This window comes from Theropithecus gelada, chromosome 13 (genome assembly GCF_003255815.1).
Source record: "Theropithecus gelada isolate Dixy chromosome 13, Tgel_1.0, whole genome shotgun sequence".
Lineage (NCBI taxonomy): Eukaryota > Metazoa > Chordata > Mammalia > Primates > Cercopithecidae > Theropithecus > Theropithecus gelada.
This window is the reverse complement of record NC_037681.1, coordinates 96,429,210-96,446,884: the sequence shown is the minus strand read 5'-3', so window position 1 is coordinate 96,446,884 and position 17,675 is coordinate 96,429,210. Positions and strand designations below refer to the sequence as shown.

The 17,675-nt window shown below is 38.8% G+C and overlaps 1 protein-coding gene across 1 annotated transcript in view; it reads left to right on the top strand.

The window, feature by feature from the left end:
* Positions 1-17,675, top strand: part of GCFC2 (GC-rich sequence DNA-binding factor 2) — a 50,987-nt gene that overhangs the window by 20,557 nt on the left and 12,755 nt on the right. Inside the window, exons 8-12 of the mRNA XM_025354238.1 lie at positions 67-148; positions 690-802; positions 1,564-1,763; positions 2,810-2,960; positions 12,844-12,965. Coding sequence (XP_025210023.1) covers positions 67-148; positions 690-802; positions 1,564-1,763; positions 2,810-2,960; positions 12,844-12,965 — 668 coding nt within the window. The remainder of the gene's footprint in view (positions 1-66; positions 149-689; positions 803-1,563; positions 1,764-2,809; positions 2,961-12,843; positions 12,966-17,675) is intronic.

Below are 17,675 nucleotides of genomic sequence, written 5' to 3'. Positions count from 1 at the left end.
TTTCAAAGCATTTTACTTTTTTCTTTTGAGAATTTGTAGTATGAAGTCAATTTCATTTATTAACAGGCAAAGATGAGACGTCCACAAGTGGAAACTTAGCAGTAGATGAAAAAACTCAGTGGATTTTAGAAGAGATTGAATCTCGAAGGTACCTATATAAAGTGAAGATTTAAAGAAAGCATCATTGAGCAAGTACTTTTCACTACTTAAATGTAATTAACCACATGATGTCATTAGGTATACCTGATATACGTTATTAATTTGTGAAAATAAAAATAAAAGCAAAATTTAGTAAAACCATCCTTGACTGCTTTAAAGACAGATTGGTATATTTAGATCAGTTAAAAGGAATGGGTGAAATGACATTTATCAGGCTGGGAATTGCTTGTAACTAGAAACCGTTCCTAATTAAAATTACCCCCTCTTCAGAATCTGGTTAGCCCATGGGAATGTCCTAATTGGGAATATCTTACAAGAAAAAACAAAAAAACAAATGGAGAACCACCAATTCAAACTAATGAAACTAAAAATGTCAAAAATATTAATAAAATTGTGCACTGATATATTTTTGACCATTTAAAATAAATGATAAAATTACTTATTTTCAGCAAGAGGTAAAAAATTTAAGCATTTATTTTCAGCAAGATCTATTTACTTTTTGTTTATTTTTGGTTTGTTGCAAAATATAGGACAAAAAGAAGACAAGCAAGGATGCTTTCTGGGAATTGTAACCATCAGGAAGGGACATCTAGTGATGATGAACTGCCTTCAGCAGAGATGATTGACTTCCAAAAAAGCCAAGGTTAGTTACCAAGTTTCTAATATATCATGGTTTGAGTTTTGAAATGGTGAGAAACGCTTTGCTGTGATTGCCCTTAATGAGTACATAAGCTATATAAAACAGTTGGTTAAATTCAGAAAAAATGAAACACATTTTTCCTCTGTAAGACTTTCTTCCTACCTCTGAATAATGGAGTAAAATGAAGGAAGGAGCATTGTGAGTATTCTTCTATCTTCATAGTTTTTTCTCTTAGACTTTCTCCTATTACTAGTGAACATCTTCATTTCATTTCTTTACCACACATAGTTTCTAGATTGTCGTTTTTAACTTAAAATATTTGAATTTGGTGAAACTTTTTAGCATGGTGAGAAGATAAGATGCGTATAGTTGAAAAATTCTGGGCTCTGGATTTAAATAAATTTGGGTTCTAAGGGAGATTTTATTCTGTGTAGTCTTAGACAAATGTCTTGTCCTCCCTAAATTTGATGTTGTTTTGTCTGTAAATAAGTAGACTATACCTATATGGTAGGGAAGATAGCTACGATGGTAAAATGAGATTAATGTATTTCTGCTGGCATATAGCAGGGGTATATATGGTAGCTTTTTTTAGTGTTGATATTATTACTTTGTTGCTAAAGTGATTTTTTTAATAAAAATTTATGTTAATATAAAAGGACGGAATTTTAGGTCAATTGATTACAGTCTGGCATGACCATGTTTTTAAGGAAGCATACTTAAAGTTCACAGCTTAAAATGCATAAAGAGACTTATTTTGTTTACAGGTGACATTTTACAGAAACAGAAGAAAGTTTTTGAAGATGTGCATGATGATTTTTGTAACATCCAGAATATTTTGTTGAAGTTTCAGCAATGGCGAGAAAAGTTTCCTGACTCCTATTATGAAGCTTTCATTAGTTTGTGCATACCAAAGCTTTTAAATCCCCTAGTACGAGTTCAGTTGATTGACTGGAATCCTCTTAAGGTATTTATGCTTCACATGTGAAAATTCATCCTGATTACATTAGTATACTTAAATTCTCTTACTATTATGTTAGCTATTAAATACCTCACCCTTAGAGTTGGAGCTGAAATTTAGAGCTTTGGAACAATAGTCAGAAAATGTGTGCTTTCAGCTACATTCTTCTTTTCTTGGCTCTCACTTGACTTTTAGGCTGAGCATCATTAACATCAGTAAAGCAAACACATTTTTTTTTAGCTTCTTGTACATTAAATTTAAAATCCTCCCAGAAAGTATAAGGTACTGTTGGGTTTGGAGAAAGTAGATATAAAAGCCTTGTTTCAAGAATTCTTGAATTGGAGATGACATACTGGGAGGAGTTGCTTAGGGTTGCATTGAGGAGGTGGAATGCAAGCCTTTGAAGGGTTTATGGGATAAACAGGATGAATCAGAAAGGGAAAGGTGTTTCATAAAGGTATAAAGGGAGAAATACTAGTTCAGGAGCTAGAAATTGCAGATATTTAGATCCTAAGTTAAGAAATATAAACTCTATTCAGTGAATTTGACTGACTAAAAGAAAAAAAAGAAATATGAACTCAGCAACTGTGTACTGTGTAATAGAACCTTTAACTAAATCATATACAAATTACATATTTATGCTTATGAGAATTGAAGGGGCCAGAAATAAACTTTGCTTGAAGTGGATGGATTTTTTTATAAACAAATTCCATGGCTGTTCCAAGTGCCTAACAAATGTATATTTTGCTCCTAGCAGAGTACTTGCCACGTGGTAGGCTCTAAAGGCTCCGGCACACACTAGGTGGTTGTTGAGTGTTTGTTGTGTAATTGAATGCATGAAATGCGGCTTCTTGTTATGCTACTTAGACACCACATCTCAGTCATGCTGTCCTGCCATCCTGCCTAGCCTTGGTGGTCTAGTGTTAAAACAGGGAATTAGTCTCCTCTGATCCTTAGAAAAGCTCTGGTGATTATTGAAAAAAACAAAAACTATTTTAAAATACACTAATGTTGAAGGATTTCTTTATAACTTTTATCGTTTTCTTTGTAAGTTGGATTCCACAGGTTTAAAAGAGATGCCATGGTTCAAATCTGTAGAAGAATTTATGGATAGCAGTGTAGAAGATTCAAAGAAGGAAAGTAGTTCAGATAAAAAAATCTTGTCTACAATCATCAACAAAACAATTATTCCCCGACTTACAGGTACTGCTTCGTAACCTTGGTAAAATTAAATTATTTTCTGACAGAGTATATAAGGTTGTTAATTTCTGTTATATTCACAAAGTTTTTTCGTAAGTTTTTAAACACAAGGAAATGTTATATGTAGTAAAACTCAAGAGCTGTCAAACGTAAGCTGGTTAAAAAATACGTGTTTGTACAGGTGGTTGGCTACCAAACTGCTAATACTCAGATTGATTCTAATCCTCATCTGATGTATCATTGGCAGTTCCAACAGTTGACCCTTCTTTCTTCCTGGAAACACTGTCTTTACTTGGCTTCCAAAATACCACACTCTTAGTTTCCTGCCCACCTCTCTGGTCTTTGCTGTCTGCTTGTCACCTCTTTGACTTCCAAGTGCTACAGTATCTGAAGATTCAGGTCACTTACCTTCTCTTTTCTATTTACCTTCAGTCACTCAGTATTTAAAGTCAGTTTAGTGTTTGTGGCATTCCTGCTGCTTCTGTGACACTGCAGTCATTTTTTAGCATATTTCCATCCGTACTACATGTGTCCTTTTTTTCCCTTCTCTAATTATGTTTCTTATCCTTTTCTTTAAAAAACATTGCTTCATCTGGGAGTGGTGGCTCACACCTGTAATCCCGGCACTCTGTGAGGCCAAGGTGGGTGGATCACCTGAAGTCAAGAGTTCAAGACCAGCCTGGCCAACATGGTGAAACCTCATCTCTACTAAAAATACAAAAAAATTAGCCGGGCGTGGTGGCAGGCACCTGTAATCCCAGATACTCAGGAGGTTGAGGCAGGAGAATTGCTTGAACCTGGGAGGTGGAGGTCGCAGTGAGGTGAGATCGTGCCATCGCACTCCAGCCTGGGTGACAAGAGTGAAACTCCATCTCAAAAAAAAAAAAAATTTGCTTCATTTCACTCACATTTGCCATTAGCAACTATGAGCACTTAACATTAATGCTTGTGCTTCAGACCTTAGCGTGAAGTCTTTTGTTTTACCTATGTACTTGATAAGGATCCGTTTCACTATGTCACTGAGAAAGAAATTTGACAGCAAAGACTGCAAAACTCTTATTTAATTTTTTATGTGTTTTTGTTTTTGAGACAAGGTCTTCCTCTGTCACCCAGACTGGAGTACAGTGGCACGAACATTGCTCACTGCAGTCTTGAATTCCTGGGGGCAAGTGATCCTCCTGCCTCAGCCTCCCAATTAGCTGGGACTCCAGGCACATGCCACCACACCCAGCTAATTTTTAAAAGATTTTTTTAGAGACAAGGTCTCTCTATGTTGCCCAGGCTCGTCTCAAACTCCTGGCCTCAAGAGACCCTTCCCCTCAGCTTCCCAAGGCACTGGGATTATAGGCATGAGTCACCATGCCCAGCCTAGAAGTTGGAAGCAATCAGCCTTATAATTGCTTCTTAGGCAATTTGATTATAAGATTTTGGCTGGGGTGCAGTGGCTCATGCCTGTAATCCCAGCACTTTGCAAGGCCGAGGCGGGAGGATCACTTGAACACAGGAGTTCCAGACCAGCCTGGGCAACATGGTGAAACTCCATCTCTATTTATAAGTTTAAAATTTTTAAAAAGTAAAACATAAAAACTTTCAAGATTTTATTTCAGTGAAACTTATGCTGCATTTGTGGGTTGTATTAGAAAGTTACTATTTTTAACTAGCTCTACTAATGGTAGAATGGATGTACCTAATTTAAGCACTCTGCTTCAAAAATCTAAATACTAATGATGAAACAGTCCCACAAATAAGTAGCTTTGTGAGAAATTAACACTGACTGAGTCCCAGTAGTGGTTGAATTCTACATATATTTCAAAGATAGCACTAACAGAATGTGCTAATGTATTGGTTGTCCAGCAAGAGAGAAAGAGAGGAATCAAGAATGGGTCCGTGGGTTTTGGCCTGAGCAACTGGAAGGACCGAGGTGCCATTTCCTGAAATGAAAAAGTCTGATAGGAGTAAGCTTAATGTGGGGAGCTGTTTTAGCAGCTCAGTTTGAGACTTGTTGAGTTTGAAGTATCTGTAATCTAAGTGGAAATGTCAAGTCCGTTGTTGAATACATGAGTCTTAAAGGAGGAGGTCCAGTTGGAAGGTGTAAGTTTGGAGTTTATCCACATGACATTTAATAATGGCATTTAATGTATAAAATTGACTTTGAATACCGAAACAGAAAAGAGAAGGTTAGTGACCTGAATCCTGAGATACTATAGCACTTGGAAGTCAAAGAGATGACAAGCAGACAGCAAAGACCAGAGAGATGGGCAGGAAACTAAGAGTGTGGTATTTTGGAAGCCAAGAAAAGACGGTGTTTCTAGGAAGAAGGAAGGGTCAGCTGTTGGAATTGTTGATGATAAGTCAGATGAGGATTAGAATCAATCACTGGAGTTTGCTATGTGAATGTCATCTGTGTTTTGCTAAGAGTGCATTAGGTAGACTGATAAAAGATAAGGCTTAATTTAAGGGAAATCAAAAACAAGTAGGAAGAGAGAAACTAGAGATAGAAGTTTAGATAGTACTTTGAGGAATTTTGTCATAAAAGATAGGAAGGAAATGGAACAATACTAGAGGAGGAAGTAGGGCTAAGGGGAATTTTTTGTTGGTTTGTTTGTTTTTTATTATACTTTTAAGTTCTGGGGTACATGTGCAGAACGTGCAGGTTTGTTACATAGCTGTACACGTGCCATAGTGTTTCCTGCACTCATCAACCTGTCATCTACATTAGGTATTTCTCCTAATGCTATCCCACCCCTAGCCCCCCGACCCCTGACAGACCATGATGTGTGATGTTACCCTCCCTGTGTCCATGTGTTCTCATTGTTCAACTCCCACTTACGAGTGAGAACATGCGGTGTTTGGTTTTCTGTTCTTGTGTTAGATTGCTGAGAATGATGGTTTCCAGCTTCATCCATGTCCCTGCAAAGAACATAAACTCATCCTGTTTTATGGCTGCATAGTATTCCGTGGTGTGTATATGCCACATTTTCTTTATCCAGTCTATCATTGATGGGCATTTGTGTTGGTTCCCAGTCTTTGCTACTGTGAATAGTGCTGCAGTAAACATACGTGTGTATATGTCTTTATAGTAGCATGATTTATAACTCTTTGGGTATATACCCAGTAATGAAATCGCTGGGTCAAATCGTATTTCTAGTTCTAGATCCTTGAGGAATTGCCACACTGTCTTCCAGTGTGGTTGAACTAATTTACACTCCCACCAACAATGTAAAAGTGTTCCTGTTTCTCCACATCCTCTCCAGCATCTGTTGTTTCCTGACTTTTTAACGATCACTATTCTAACTGGCATGAGATGATATCTGAATGTGGTTTTGATTTGCATTTCTCTAATGACCAGCGATGATGAGCTTTTTTTTATATGTTTTTTGGCTGCATAAATGTCTTCTTTTGAGAAGTGTCTGTTCATATCCTTTGCCCACTTTTGACAGTTTTTTTTTTTTTTTCTAGTGAATTTGTTTGAGTTCTTTGTAGATTCTGGATATTAGCCTTTTGTCCCATGGATAAATTACAATTTTCTCCCATTCTGTAGGTTGCCTGTTCACTCTGATGATAGTTTCTTTTGCGGTGCAGAAGCTCTTTAGTTTAATTAGATCCCATTTGTCTATTTTGGCTTTTGTTGCCTTTGCTTTTGGTGTTTTAGTCATGAAGCCTTTGTCCATGCCTATGTCCTGAATGGTATTGCCTAGATTTTCTTCTAGGGTTTTTATGGTTTTAGGTCTTACATTTAAGTCTTTAATCCATCTTGAGTTAATTTTTGTATAAGATGTAAGGAATTTTCCAGTTTCAGCTTTCTGCAAATGGCTAGCCAGTTTTCCCAACACCATTTATTAGATAGGGAATCTTTTCCCCATTGCTTGTTTCTGTCAGGTTTGTCAAAGATCAGATGGTTATAGATGTGTGGTGTTATTTCTGAAGATTCTGTTCTGTTCCATTGGTCTATATATCTGTTTTGGTACCAGTACCATACTGTTTTTGTTACTGTAGGCTTGTAGTATAGTTTGGAGTCAGGTAGCATGATGCCTCCAGCATTGTTCTTTTTGCTTAGGATTGTCTTGGCTATGCTGGCTCTTTTTTGGTTCCATATGAAATTTAAAGTAGTGTTTTCCAATTCTGTGAAGAAAGTCAGTGGTAGCTTGATGGGGATAGCATTGAAGCTATAAATTAGTTTGGGCAGTATGGCCTTTTTCACGATATTAATTCTTCCTATCCATGAGGAAGGAATGTTTTTCTATTTGTTTGTGTCATCTCTTACTTCCTTGAGCAGTGGCTTGTAGTTCTCCTTGAAGAGGTTCTTCACATCTCATGTAAGTTGTATTCCTGGGTATTTTATTCTCTCTATAGCAATTGTGAATGGGAGTTCACTCTTGATTTGGCTCTCTGTTTGTCTGTTGTTGGTGTATAACAATGCTTGTGATATTTGCACATTGATTTTGTATCCTGAGACTTTGCTGAAGTTGCTTATCAGCTTAAGGAAATTTTGGGCTCAGACAATGGGGTTTTCTAAATATACAATCATATCATCTGCAAACAGAGACAATTTGACTTTCTCTTTTTCTAATCAAATGCCCTTTATTTCTTTTTCTTGCCTGATTGCCCAGGCCAGAACTTCCAATACTGTGTTGAATAGGAGTGGTGAGAGAGGGCATCCTTGTCTTGTGCCAGTTTTCAAAGGCAATGCTTCCAGTTTTTGCCCTTTCAGTATGATATTGGCTGTGGGTTTGTCATAAATAGCCCTTATCATTTTGAAATGCGTTCCCTCAGTATCTAGTTTATTGAGAGTTTTTAGCATGAAGGGCTGTTGAATTTTGTCAAAGGCCTTTTCTGCATCTGTTGAGATAATCATGTAGTTTTTGTCTTTGGTTCTGTTTATATGCTGGATTACGTTTATTGATTTGCGTATGTTAAACCAGTCTTGCGTCCCAAGGATGAAGCCCACTTGACTGTGGTAGATAAGCTTTTTAATGTGCTGCTGGATTTGGTTTGCCTGTATTTTATTGAGGATTTTTGCATCAATGTTCATCGGGGATATTGGTCTAAAATTCTCTTTTTTTGTTGTGTCTCTGCCGGGCTTTGGTGTCAGGATGATGCTGGCATCGTAAAATGAGTTAGGGAGGATTCCCTCTTTTTCTGTTGTTTGGAATAGTTTCAGAAGGGATGGTACCAGATCTTCTTTATACCTCTGGTAGAAGTCAGCTGTGAATCGTCTGGTCCTGGACTTTTTTCGGTTGGTAGGCTATTAATTACTGGCTCAATTTCAGAACTTGTTATTGGTCTATTCAAGGATTCGACTTTTTCCTGGTTTAGTCTTGGGAGTGTGTATGTGTCCAGGAATTTATCCATTTCTTCTAGATTTTCTAGTTTATTTGCATAGAGGTGTTTATAGTGTTCTCTGACGGTAGTTTGTATTTCTGTGGGATTGGTGTTGATACCCCCTTTATCATTTTTTATTGCGTCTATTTGATTCTTCTCTCTTTTTTTCTTTATTAGTCTGGCTAGCGGTATATCTATTTTGTTGATCTTTTCAAAAAACCAGTTCCTGGATTCATTGATTTTTTTGAAGGGTTTTTCATGTCTCTATCTCCTTCAGTTCTTCTCTGATCTTAGTTATTTCTTGTCTTCTGCTCACTTTTGAGTTTGTTTCCTCTTGCTTCTCTAGTTCTTTTAATTGTGGTGTTAGGATGTTGATTTTAGGTCTTACCTGCTTTCTCTTGTGGGCATTTAGTTCTATAAATTTCCCTCTACACACTGCTTTAAATGTGTCCCAGAGATTCTGGTACATTGTGTCTTTGTTCTCATTGGTTTCAAAGAACATCTTTATTTCTGCCTTCATTTCGTTATTTACCCAGTAGTCATTCAGGAGCAGGTTGTTCAGTTTCCATATAGTTGTGTGGTTTTGAGTGAGTTTCTTAATCTTGAGTTCTAATTTGATTGCACTGTGGTCTGAGAGACTATGATTTTCATTCTTTTGCATTTGCTGAGGAGTGTTTATGTGGTCAATTTTATAAAAAGTGCAATGTAGTGCTAAGAAAAATGTATATTCTGTCAATTTGGGGTGGAAAGTTCTGTAGATGTCTATTAGGTCTGCTTGGTCCAGAGCTGAGCTCAAGTCCTGGATATCTTTGTTAATTTTCTGTCTCGTTGATCTCTCTAACTTTGACAGTGGGATGTTAAAGTCTCCCACTATTAATGTGTGGGAGTCTAAGTCTCTTTGTAGGTCTCTGAGAACTTACTTTATGAATCTGATCTGAGTGCTCCTGTATTGGGTGCATACTTATTTCGGATAGTTAGCTCTTGTTGCATTGATCCCTTCACCATTATGTAATACCCTTCTTTGTCTCTTTTGATCTTCGTTGGTTTAAAGTCTGTTTTATCAGAGACTAGGACTGCAACCCCTGCTTTTTTTTTTTTTTTTTTTTTTACTTTCCATTTACTTGGTAAATATTCCTCCATCCCTTTATTTTGAGCCTGCATGTGTCTCTGTACATGAAATGGGTCTCTTGAATACAGCACACTGATGGATCGTGACTCTATCCAATTTGCCAGTCTGTGTCTTTTAGCTGGGGCTTTTAGACCATTTACATTTAAAGTTAATATTGTTATGTGTGAATTTGATCCTGTCATTATGATGCTAGCTGGTCATTTTGCCCATTAGTTGATACAGTTTCTTCATAGCGTTGATGGTCTTTACAATTCGGTATGTTTTTACAGTGTCTGGTACCAGTTGTTCCTTTCCATGTTTAGTACTTTCTTCAGGAGCTCTTGTAAGGCAGGCCTGGTGATGACAGAATCTCTCAGCATTTGCTTGTCTGTAAAGGATTTTATTTTTCCTTTGCTTATGAAGCTTAGTTTGGCTGGATATGAAATTCTGGATTGAAAATTCATTTCTTTAAGAATGTTGAATATTGGCCCCCAGTCTCTTGTAGTTTGTAGGGTTTCTGCAGATAGATCCGCTGTTAGTCTGATGGGCTTCCATTTGTAGGTAACCCAACCTTTCTTTCTGGCTGCCCTTAACATTTTTTCCTCCCTTTCAACCTTGGTGAATCTGACAATTATGTGTCTTGGGGTTGCTCTTCTCAAGGAGTATCTTTGTGGTGGTCTCTGTATTTCCTGAATTTGAATGGTGGCCTGCCTTGCTAGGTTGGGGAAGTTCTTCTGGATAATATCCTGAAGAGTGTTTTCCAACTTGGTTCAGTTCTCCCCATCACTTTCAGGTATACCAATCAAACATAGATTTTGTCTTTTCACATAGTCCCATATTTCTTGGAGGCTTTGTTTGTTTCTTTTCACTCTTTTTTCTCTAAACTTGTCTTCTCGCTTTATTTCACTGAGGTGATGTTCAATCTCTGATATCTTGTCTTCCACTTGATCTATTCAGCTATTGATGTCTGTGTATACTTCATGACGTTCTCCTGCAGTGTTTCTCAGATTCATCAGGTCATTTATATTCTTCTCTAAACTGGCTATTTTAGTTAGCAATACCTTTAACCTTTTTTCAAGGTTCTTAACTTCCTTCCATTGGGTTAGAACATGCTCCTTTAGCTCGGAGGAGTTTATTACCCACCTTCTAAAGCCTGCTTCTGTCAATTCGTCCAACTCATTCTCCATCCAGTTTTGTTCCCTTGCTGGTGACAACTTGTGATTCTTTGAAGAAGAACAGGCATTCTAGTTTTTGGAATGTTCAGCCTTTTTGCGCTGGTTTCTCCCCATCTTTGTGGATTTATCTACTTCTGGTCTTTTATATTGGTGACCTTCGGATGGGGTCCCTTAGTGTATGTCCTTTTTGTTGATGCTGATACTATTCCTTTCTGTTTGTTAGTTTTGCTTCTAACAGGCCTCTCTGCTACAGGTCTGCTGGAGTTTGCTGGAGGTCCTCTCCAGACCCTGTTTGCCTGGGTATCACTAGCGGAGGCTGCAGAACAGCAAAGATTGCTGCCTGTTCCTTCCTCTGGAAGCTTTGTCCCAGAGGGGCACCCGCCAGATGCTAGCCAGAGCTCTCCTCTATGAGGTGTCTTTTGGCCCCTACTGGGAGGTATCTCCCAGTCAGGATAAATGGAGGTCAGGGACCCACTTGCGGAGGCAGTCTGTCCCTTATCAGAACTCGAACGCTGTGCTGGGAGAACCACTGCTCTCTTCAGAACTATTAGGCAAGGACGTTTAAGTCAGCTGAAGCTGCACCCACAGCCACCCCTTCCCCCAGGTGCTCTGTCCATGGAAGATGGGGGTTTTTATCTCTTAAGTCCCTGACTGGGGCTGCTGCCTTTTTTCAGAGATGCCCTGCCCAGAGAGGAGTAGTCTAGAGAGGCAGTCTGGCTGCAGCGACCTTGCTGAGCTGTGGTGGGCTCTGCCCAGGTCGAACTTCCTGGGGGCTTTGTTTACACTGTGAGGCATAAACCAGCTACTAAAACCTCAGCAATGGTGGACACCCCTCCCCCCACCAAGCTGGAACATCCCAGGTTGGGCTCAGACTCCCGTCAGCAAGAGTTTCAAGTCAGTGGATCTTAGCTTGCTGGGCTTTGTGGGGGTGGGACCCACCAAGCCAGACTACTTGGCTCCCTGTCTTCAGCCCCTTTTCCAGGGTAGTGAATGGTTCTGTTTCTCTGGCGTTCCAGGTGCCACTGGGGTATGAAAGAAAAACCCAAACCAAACAAAACGCCTGCAGCTAGTTTGGTGTCTGCCCAAACAGCCACCCAGTTTTGTGCACAAAACCCGGGGCCGTGGTGCAGTAGGCACTGGAGGTAATCTCCTGGTCTGCCAGTTGCAAAGACCGTGGGAAAAATGCAGTATCTGGGCTGGAGTGCACTGTTCTTCCTGGCACAGTGTCTCATGGCATCCCTTAGGTAGGGGAGAGAATTCCCCAACCCCTTGCGCTTCCAGGTGAGGCAACACCCCACCTTGCTTCAGCTCACCCTCTGTGGGCTGTACCCACTGTCCAACCAGTCCCAATGAGATGAACTGGGTACCTCAGTTGGAAATCACCTGCCTTCTGCGTTGATCTTGCTGGGAGCTGCAGACTGGAGCTGTTCCTATTCGGCCATCTTGGCAGCCTCTTTACACCGAGGGGGATTATTTTTAATACAAGATAAATAGTTGTTTGTAGGGTGATGGAAAAAATCTAGTACAAGTGATGTCAATACCAAAGTGGAAGGACAGAGTTCTGGGAACAGGATCTTAGATTAAGCCAAAAGTCTTGGGATCTCATCCACAAAATAAACAGTTCACCTGACATGGTGGGAGTGTGGGTGCCTCATCCATAGGAATAGGAGACAAGTTAGAGCATATGGGCACAAACGCAGGTAGGTATGTAGATGCTGTGGTAGGAGCTTTGTAGTGCTGCTTTTCTGATTGCTTCTATTTTCTTAGCAAATGAGGAAGTAATTAGCTGAAAGAAAAAGCAAGGGGGTAGAAAAAATAAAGTAGGAAATAATCAACTAGAAGGAAAAAGTCCATCAACTGAGAGTGAGATAACAGAGAAGGGAGAAGGTATGAATTAATCATCTAGGTGAGAGGGAGAGCGAATGGACCTGAGAGACAGAGAGAGAGAGAGAGAGAGAGAGAGGCTCACTTGAGTTGTATAGGTATCAAGTTAATGTGGTTTTTTTTTTCCAGCCACTTTTTATCTGCGTGGTTGCAGGCAGAGACTCAGTGACAAGTGAACTTAACTATAAAGAGTTGTAGTTTGGCCGGAGGAGTTTAACAAAGCCCAAGAAAAACAAGGAAATTGAGGATGTATGCAAATATGTGATGGTAATAATTGCCATAGATCTTAAACTGAATAAGGAGGGAAGCAGTGTTTGTTAAAGGTCTTGATTATTTATATATAAGAAGCAAAACAATGTAGTAAATAAATTGTTCACCACTGAAATACTTTTTTCAGACTTTGTAGAATTCCTTTGGGATCCTTTGTCAGCCTCACAGACAACAAGTTTAATAACACATTGCAGAGTGATTCTTGAAGAACATTCCATTTGTGAAAATGAAGTTAGTAAAAGCAAACAGGTAATAATTTCTAGAGTTGTGAACTCCATGATGTATCTGTAAATCATTATAATCTTCTTACAGCTCCTGGTTTATAAAAGATACAGAGTGATTATCAGAAAACTGTTTGGGGGAAAACATACTTACTTTTGATTTATAGAATCTAGACTTTTTCTCAGACTGCACTGAGATGAAAACAAATTTTTTTTAACTGGACTTGGCTGTTTTTTTATCTTCATATTAATAAGATGAAAGAATATACCTTGATACTTCTGAACACTGTGATAGACGTGGTAATCATTTTAAATTACAGACATACCTGTAAAGACCCAGATTATTACTTTCATTCCTACTAGCTTACTTTTCTCTGTTCAGTGATCTGATTTGTGTTCTCATGGCCCAGGCAGCCATCTTTGAGGATTATGAATATGCACTGACCCTGCAGAGATGAACCGGTATAAGTCCAATAATGCAAATTCATTTCTTCTAAAGGAAGACGACAACACTCTACCTTTGTTCTTTTGGCAAAAATCCTTTGGCAGAAATCCAGTGGCATTGTGGCTTTGCTTGAACAATGGTTTCAAAATTAGACTGACACTTATTACAGTAACTAGTTATTTGTAGTCTGCCAAATAATAGTAGTCTCTTTAAGGATTCAGAGTTCAGTAGGACAGATCTTGATCTTACAGTGATCTAGAATTGAATTCACTGAACGTAAGATGTATGGAGGAACTTTTTAGAATGATCATGCTGAGAATCTTCTCTTTCATTGTAGTATTTTTTTTTTATTGTTTGTTGATGAGATTGTAGATTCATGCAGTTTTATGAGTAAACTAATTTTAGGTTGAGCTTTAGGAAATTAAGGATAAATTGACAGACTGGAGAACACCCAGAGTAGAGTGACAGAGGTGGTTGAAAAGCAAGGAGGCATATCATATTCATATTATGAGCACCATTAAGTTTTAGCCCTTGGAATTGTGATTACAAAGGAGGAAAGCTATAAGAAATGAAAGGGAGGAAAGGGATAGCAGCCTAATTCTGCCTTCAAGAAGCATGTAATCTCAGAGAAAATAAGATGCACATAAAATGTAATTTAAAACAGGAAATGAGAAGGAGAAGTAGGGAAGATAATAAAACTTACTTAATTCCAGTTGTGTACTAGGCACTCTGTAAGGTCTTGTACCTGTAATCTTAATCCCAGCAGCCATATTAAAAAAATGGGTGATCGCCAGGCATGGCGGTTCACACCTGTATATCTGAGTCCTTTGGGAGACTGAGGCAGGAGGTTCTCTTCAGGCCAAGAGTTCAAGACCAGCCTGGGCATCATAGCAAGAGCCATCTCTACCAAAAAATAAAAATTAGCTGGGCTCCCCCTTGAGCCCAGGAGTTGAAGCTGCATTGAGCCATGATGGTGCCACCACCCTGCAGCCTGGGCAACAGCAAAACCCTGTCTCTTAAAAAGATGATAGCCTCGTTTTATAGATGAAGAAAATGAATCTTTAAAACTAGTTTTCACAGTGCTACCATGAATGAGAACTAGGATTTGAACTTGAATAGTCTGCTTCTAAAGCCCAGTTTGTCTCACTGACCACATTCCCTCCCCATGAGCAGCATAGATAAAGTACTATGTCTTCAGGAGGAGACAGGAGAGAGCAGTGGGGATAAGGAAATAGTTTATCTTGGGGGTAGCATTTGAGCTGTGGCTTGAGAGAAAGAATAGGATTTCAACATGTGGCAACAGATAGAAAGGCATTTTTTACTTACCTCCAATAGGATAAAAACTCAGGTAAAATAGATGGAAACTGTTGCAGGAATTAGAGATATTTAATTTGAAAGAAGACGTACAGAGAGATGGTGTTTGTATTCAAAGAAGGTGTAGATTTATTCTATGTTGATACGCCGCATAGAAGATTAGTAGTTAAAAGCTACAAGGAAGCAGATATATAATCCTGTATTTGCTTTCTGTGTAGGATTGTTGAGTTACAGCCTAAATATAAATCATTATGCTTTACTGTTTATTAAATACTTGCACATTGTCTCATTTGATCCTCATCACCCTGTGAAATGTATTTATTTTCATTGAGTTTTTACAGATGAAGCTGGGGCCCAGAAGGGTTAAGTCATTTGTAAAATCTTGAGTACTAAGTGGTAGACCTGGCTCTTTGTGATCACTGAAGCCTTTCAGCAGTATTATGGATTCACTCACGAAGTCTTTTTTTTTTTTTTTTTTCTTTTTTTGTTTGAGACGGAGTCTTGCTCTGTCACCCAGGCTGGAGTGCAGTGGTGGGATCTTGGCTCACTGCAACCTCCGCCTTCTGGGTTCAAGCGATTCTCCTGCCTCAGCCTCCCGAGTAGCTGAGACTACAGGCACCCACCACCACGCCCAGCTATTTTTTTGTATTTTTAGTAGAGACGGGGTTTTCCCTGTGTTAGCCAGGATGGTCTCTATTCCTGACCTTGTGATCCACCCACCTTGGCCTCCCAAAGTGCTGGGATTATAGGCGCACTCATGAAGTTTTTATAATGGATGTTTTTATTCTGAAATTCCTCTGCTATGAATGTAGAAAATGGGTTGTTTGCATAAGCAGGAGAATAGATTACATCAGGGTTTTCAGTCTCAGCACTACATTGGCATTTGGAACAGATAATTTTTTGTTGTAAGGGTCTGTCCTATGCACTATAGTATGCTCAGCAGCACCCCTGGCTTGTGCCACTAGGTGCCAGTAGTACTCCCGGGCTTCACAACCAAAAATGTCTTTGCACATTGTCAGGTATTCCCTAGGGATGGCAAAATGGCATTTGGTAGAGGATCACTTACACTACATAATGCCCCAGGTTGCTAAGACAGTTCACCAGTGGGATCACTCTATTTCTTCAGTGATGGAAGAGAATGAGACAGGTGCAAGAACAGAAATTGAGTCAGACAACATAGTTTCTGTTTTCAAAGTTAGAAGCAAACGCTGTAAGCTAATGCCTGGTAATAATAATTTTGATTCTGACTAAAAATCTAAAGTAAATTATTATAGAAGTAGATTATGAATACTTAAATTTAAAAAGCAGTAATTACTATAACCTATCATTGATAGGATTCCCAAAGATACTTAACATTATTTATTGAAGCAAATTTAATGTATTATGTTTGTTGTTAGGGATTAATAGGGGAAATGTAAGCTTACATATACCTAAAACAATAATGACCAGTAGGGCATTGACTACCTATGGAGAGTCTGCTAGTTTTAGGTATCTTCTCAGCTTTGCTCTGTTCAATATTTTTATTGAACTGGATAAAGTGGTAAAATACATACTAATGAAATGTGTCAGTGATAAAAAGCTAGGAATTCTGTAAGACTTGTGGATGGTAGAATTAGAATCCAAGGAGATTTCAAAAGATTGTAGAAAATGGACTGACTCAAGAAATTGTGATAAAATAAATGCATGTGCCACCCTTGTGGTTAAAAATTCAACTGTATAAGTAAAAGATGGGAGAGATACAGTTTTGAAGCAGCATAGGTAAGACAGATTATAATCAACAGTAAACCTAGTGTGAGTCAGCAGTGTCACTTGAGTAACAGAAAAACAGGTAAATGGGAATTTATCCTAGTATGTGTGTGCTATTTTTAGTAAGAATGGCATATTTGGCGATGATACCCACAGATTAGACCTTCCTGGGAATATTGCACTTAATTCTTGGTGTAAGCTTATTCAGTGGAGAGTGTCTTAAGATGGTATGGGAAAGAAAAGATGTTAAAAAAAAAAGTATGATATTAATCTTAAAATCTAGAGAATTGTCTTGTGGAAGTGGGGCTAGAGCTATTCTGCATGATCCCAAGAAGTAAACCAAGACCAAGGAGTGGAAACTGTAGGAGGGAAAAGTTTGTTAACTCTCACTGTTAACTGAAATCTAATAGTCTAAAGTTATGGGCAGCCTCAGGAGATAATGATTCCCTGTCAGCAAATGGTTTTAGACATGGTTGATGAACCATTTAGTAGAAATGTGAAAATAAGTCTAAGCATCACTTGGGTGTTCAGATAGATTGGTGGTTTTCAGACTCATTTTTTGTTTTTTATAAACAGAACCTATTTCAATTAAATCTTACACAATCCAATATGCAAACACACACACAGAAGTAAAACTGCTCCTGCTGTTGTGAGCACCTGCCCTTATTCTTCCCTGACCACCCCAACATCTGTCCAGACCATCCTGGGATTACCTCCATGGATATACAGAGCAGCATAAAAACCACGGGCGTCACACAAGTGCCTCTTTAAAGCTGTTTTAAAGTATATTTATACAAAGGGTTGTATGTGAGTCTGAACGTGTGATTCAGAATGCTTGTTAAAACTGTTTGGAGAACCTTATTTTCCACCAAATAAATGATGTTATTTAATAGTTAGAAAAGTTAATAGCTCACGGTTTTCTGTGAATTTATGTGGGGTTTTTTGTTTGTTTGTTTTTCTGTTTTTTGGGGTTTTTTTTAAGATGGAACCTCACTCTCATCACCCAGGCTGGAGTGCAGTGGTGCAATCTCCGCTCACTGCAACCTTCGCCTCCTGGGTTCAAGCGATTTTCGTGCCTCAGCCTCCTAAGCAGCTGGGATTACAAGCATGTGCCACCATGCCTGGATAATTTTTTCTATTTTTAGTAGAGACAGGGTTTTGCCATGGTGGCCAGGCTGGTCTCAAATTCCTGGCCTCAAGTGACCCACCCACCTCAGCCTCCCAAAGTGCTGG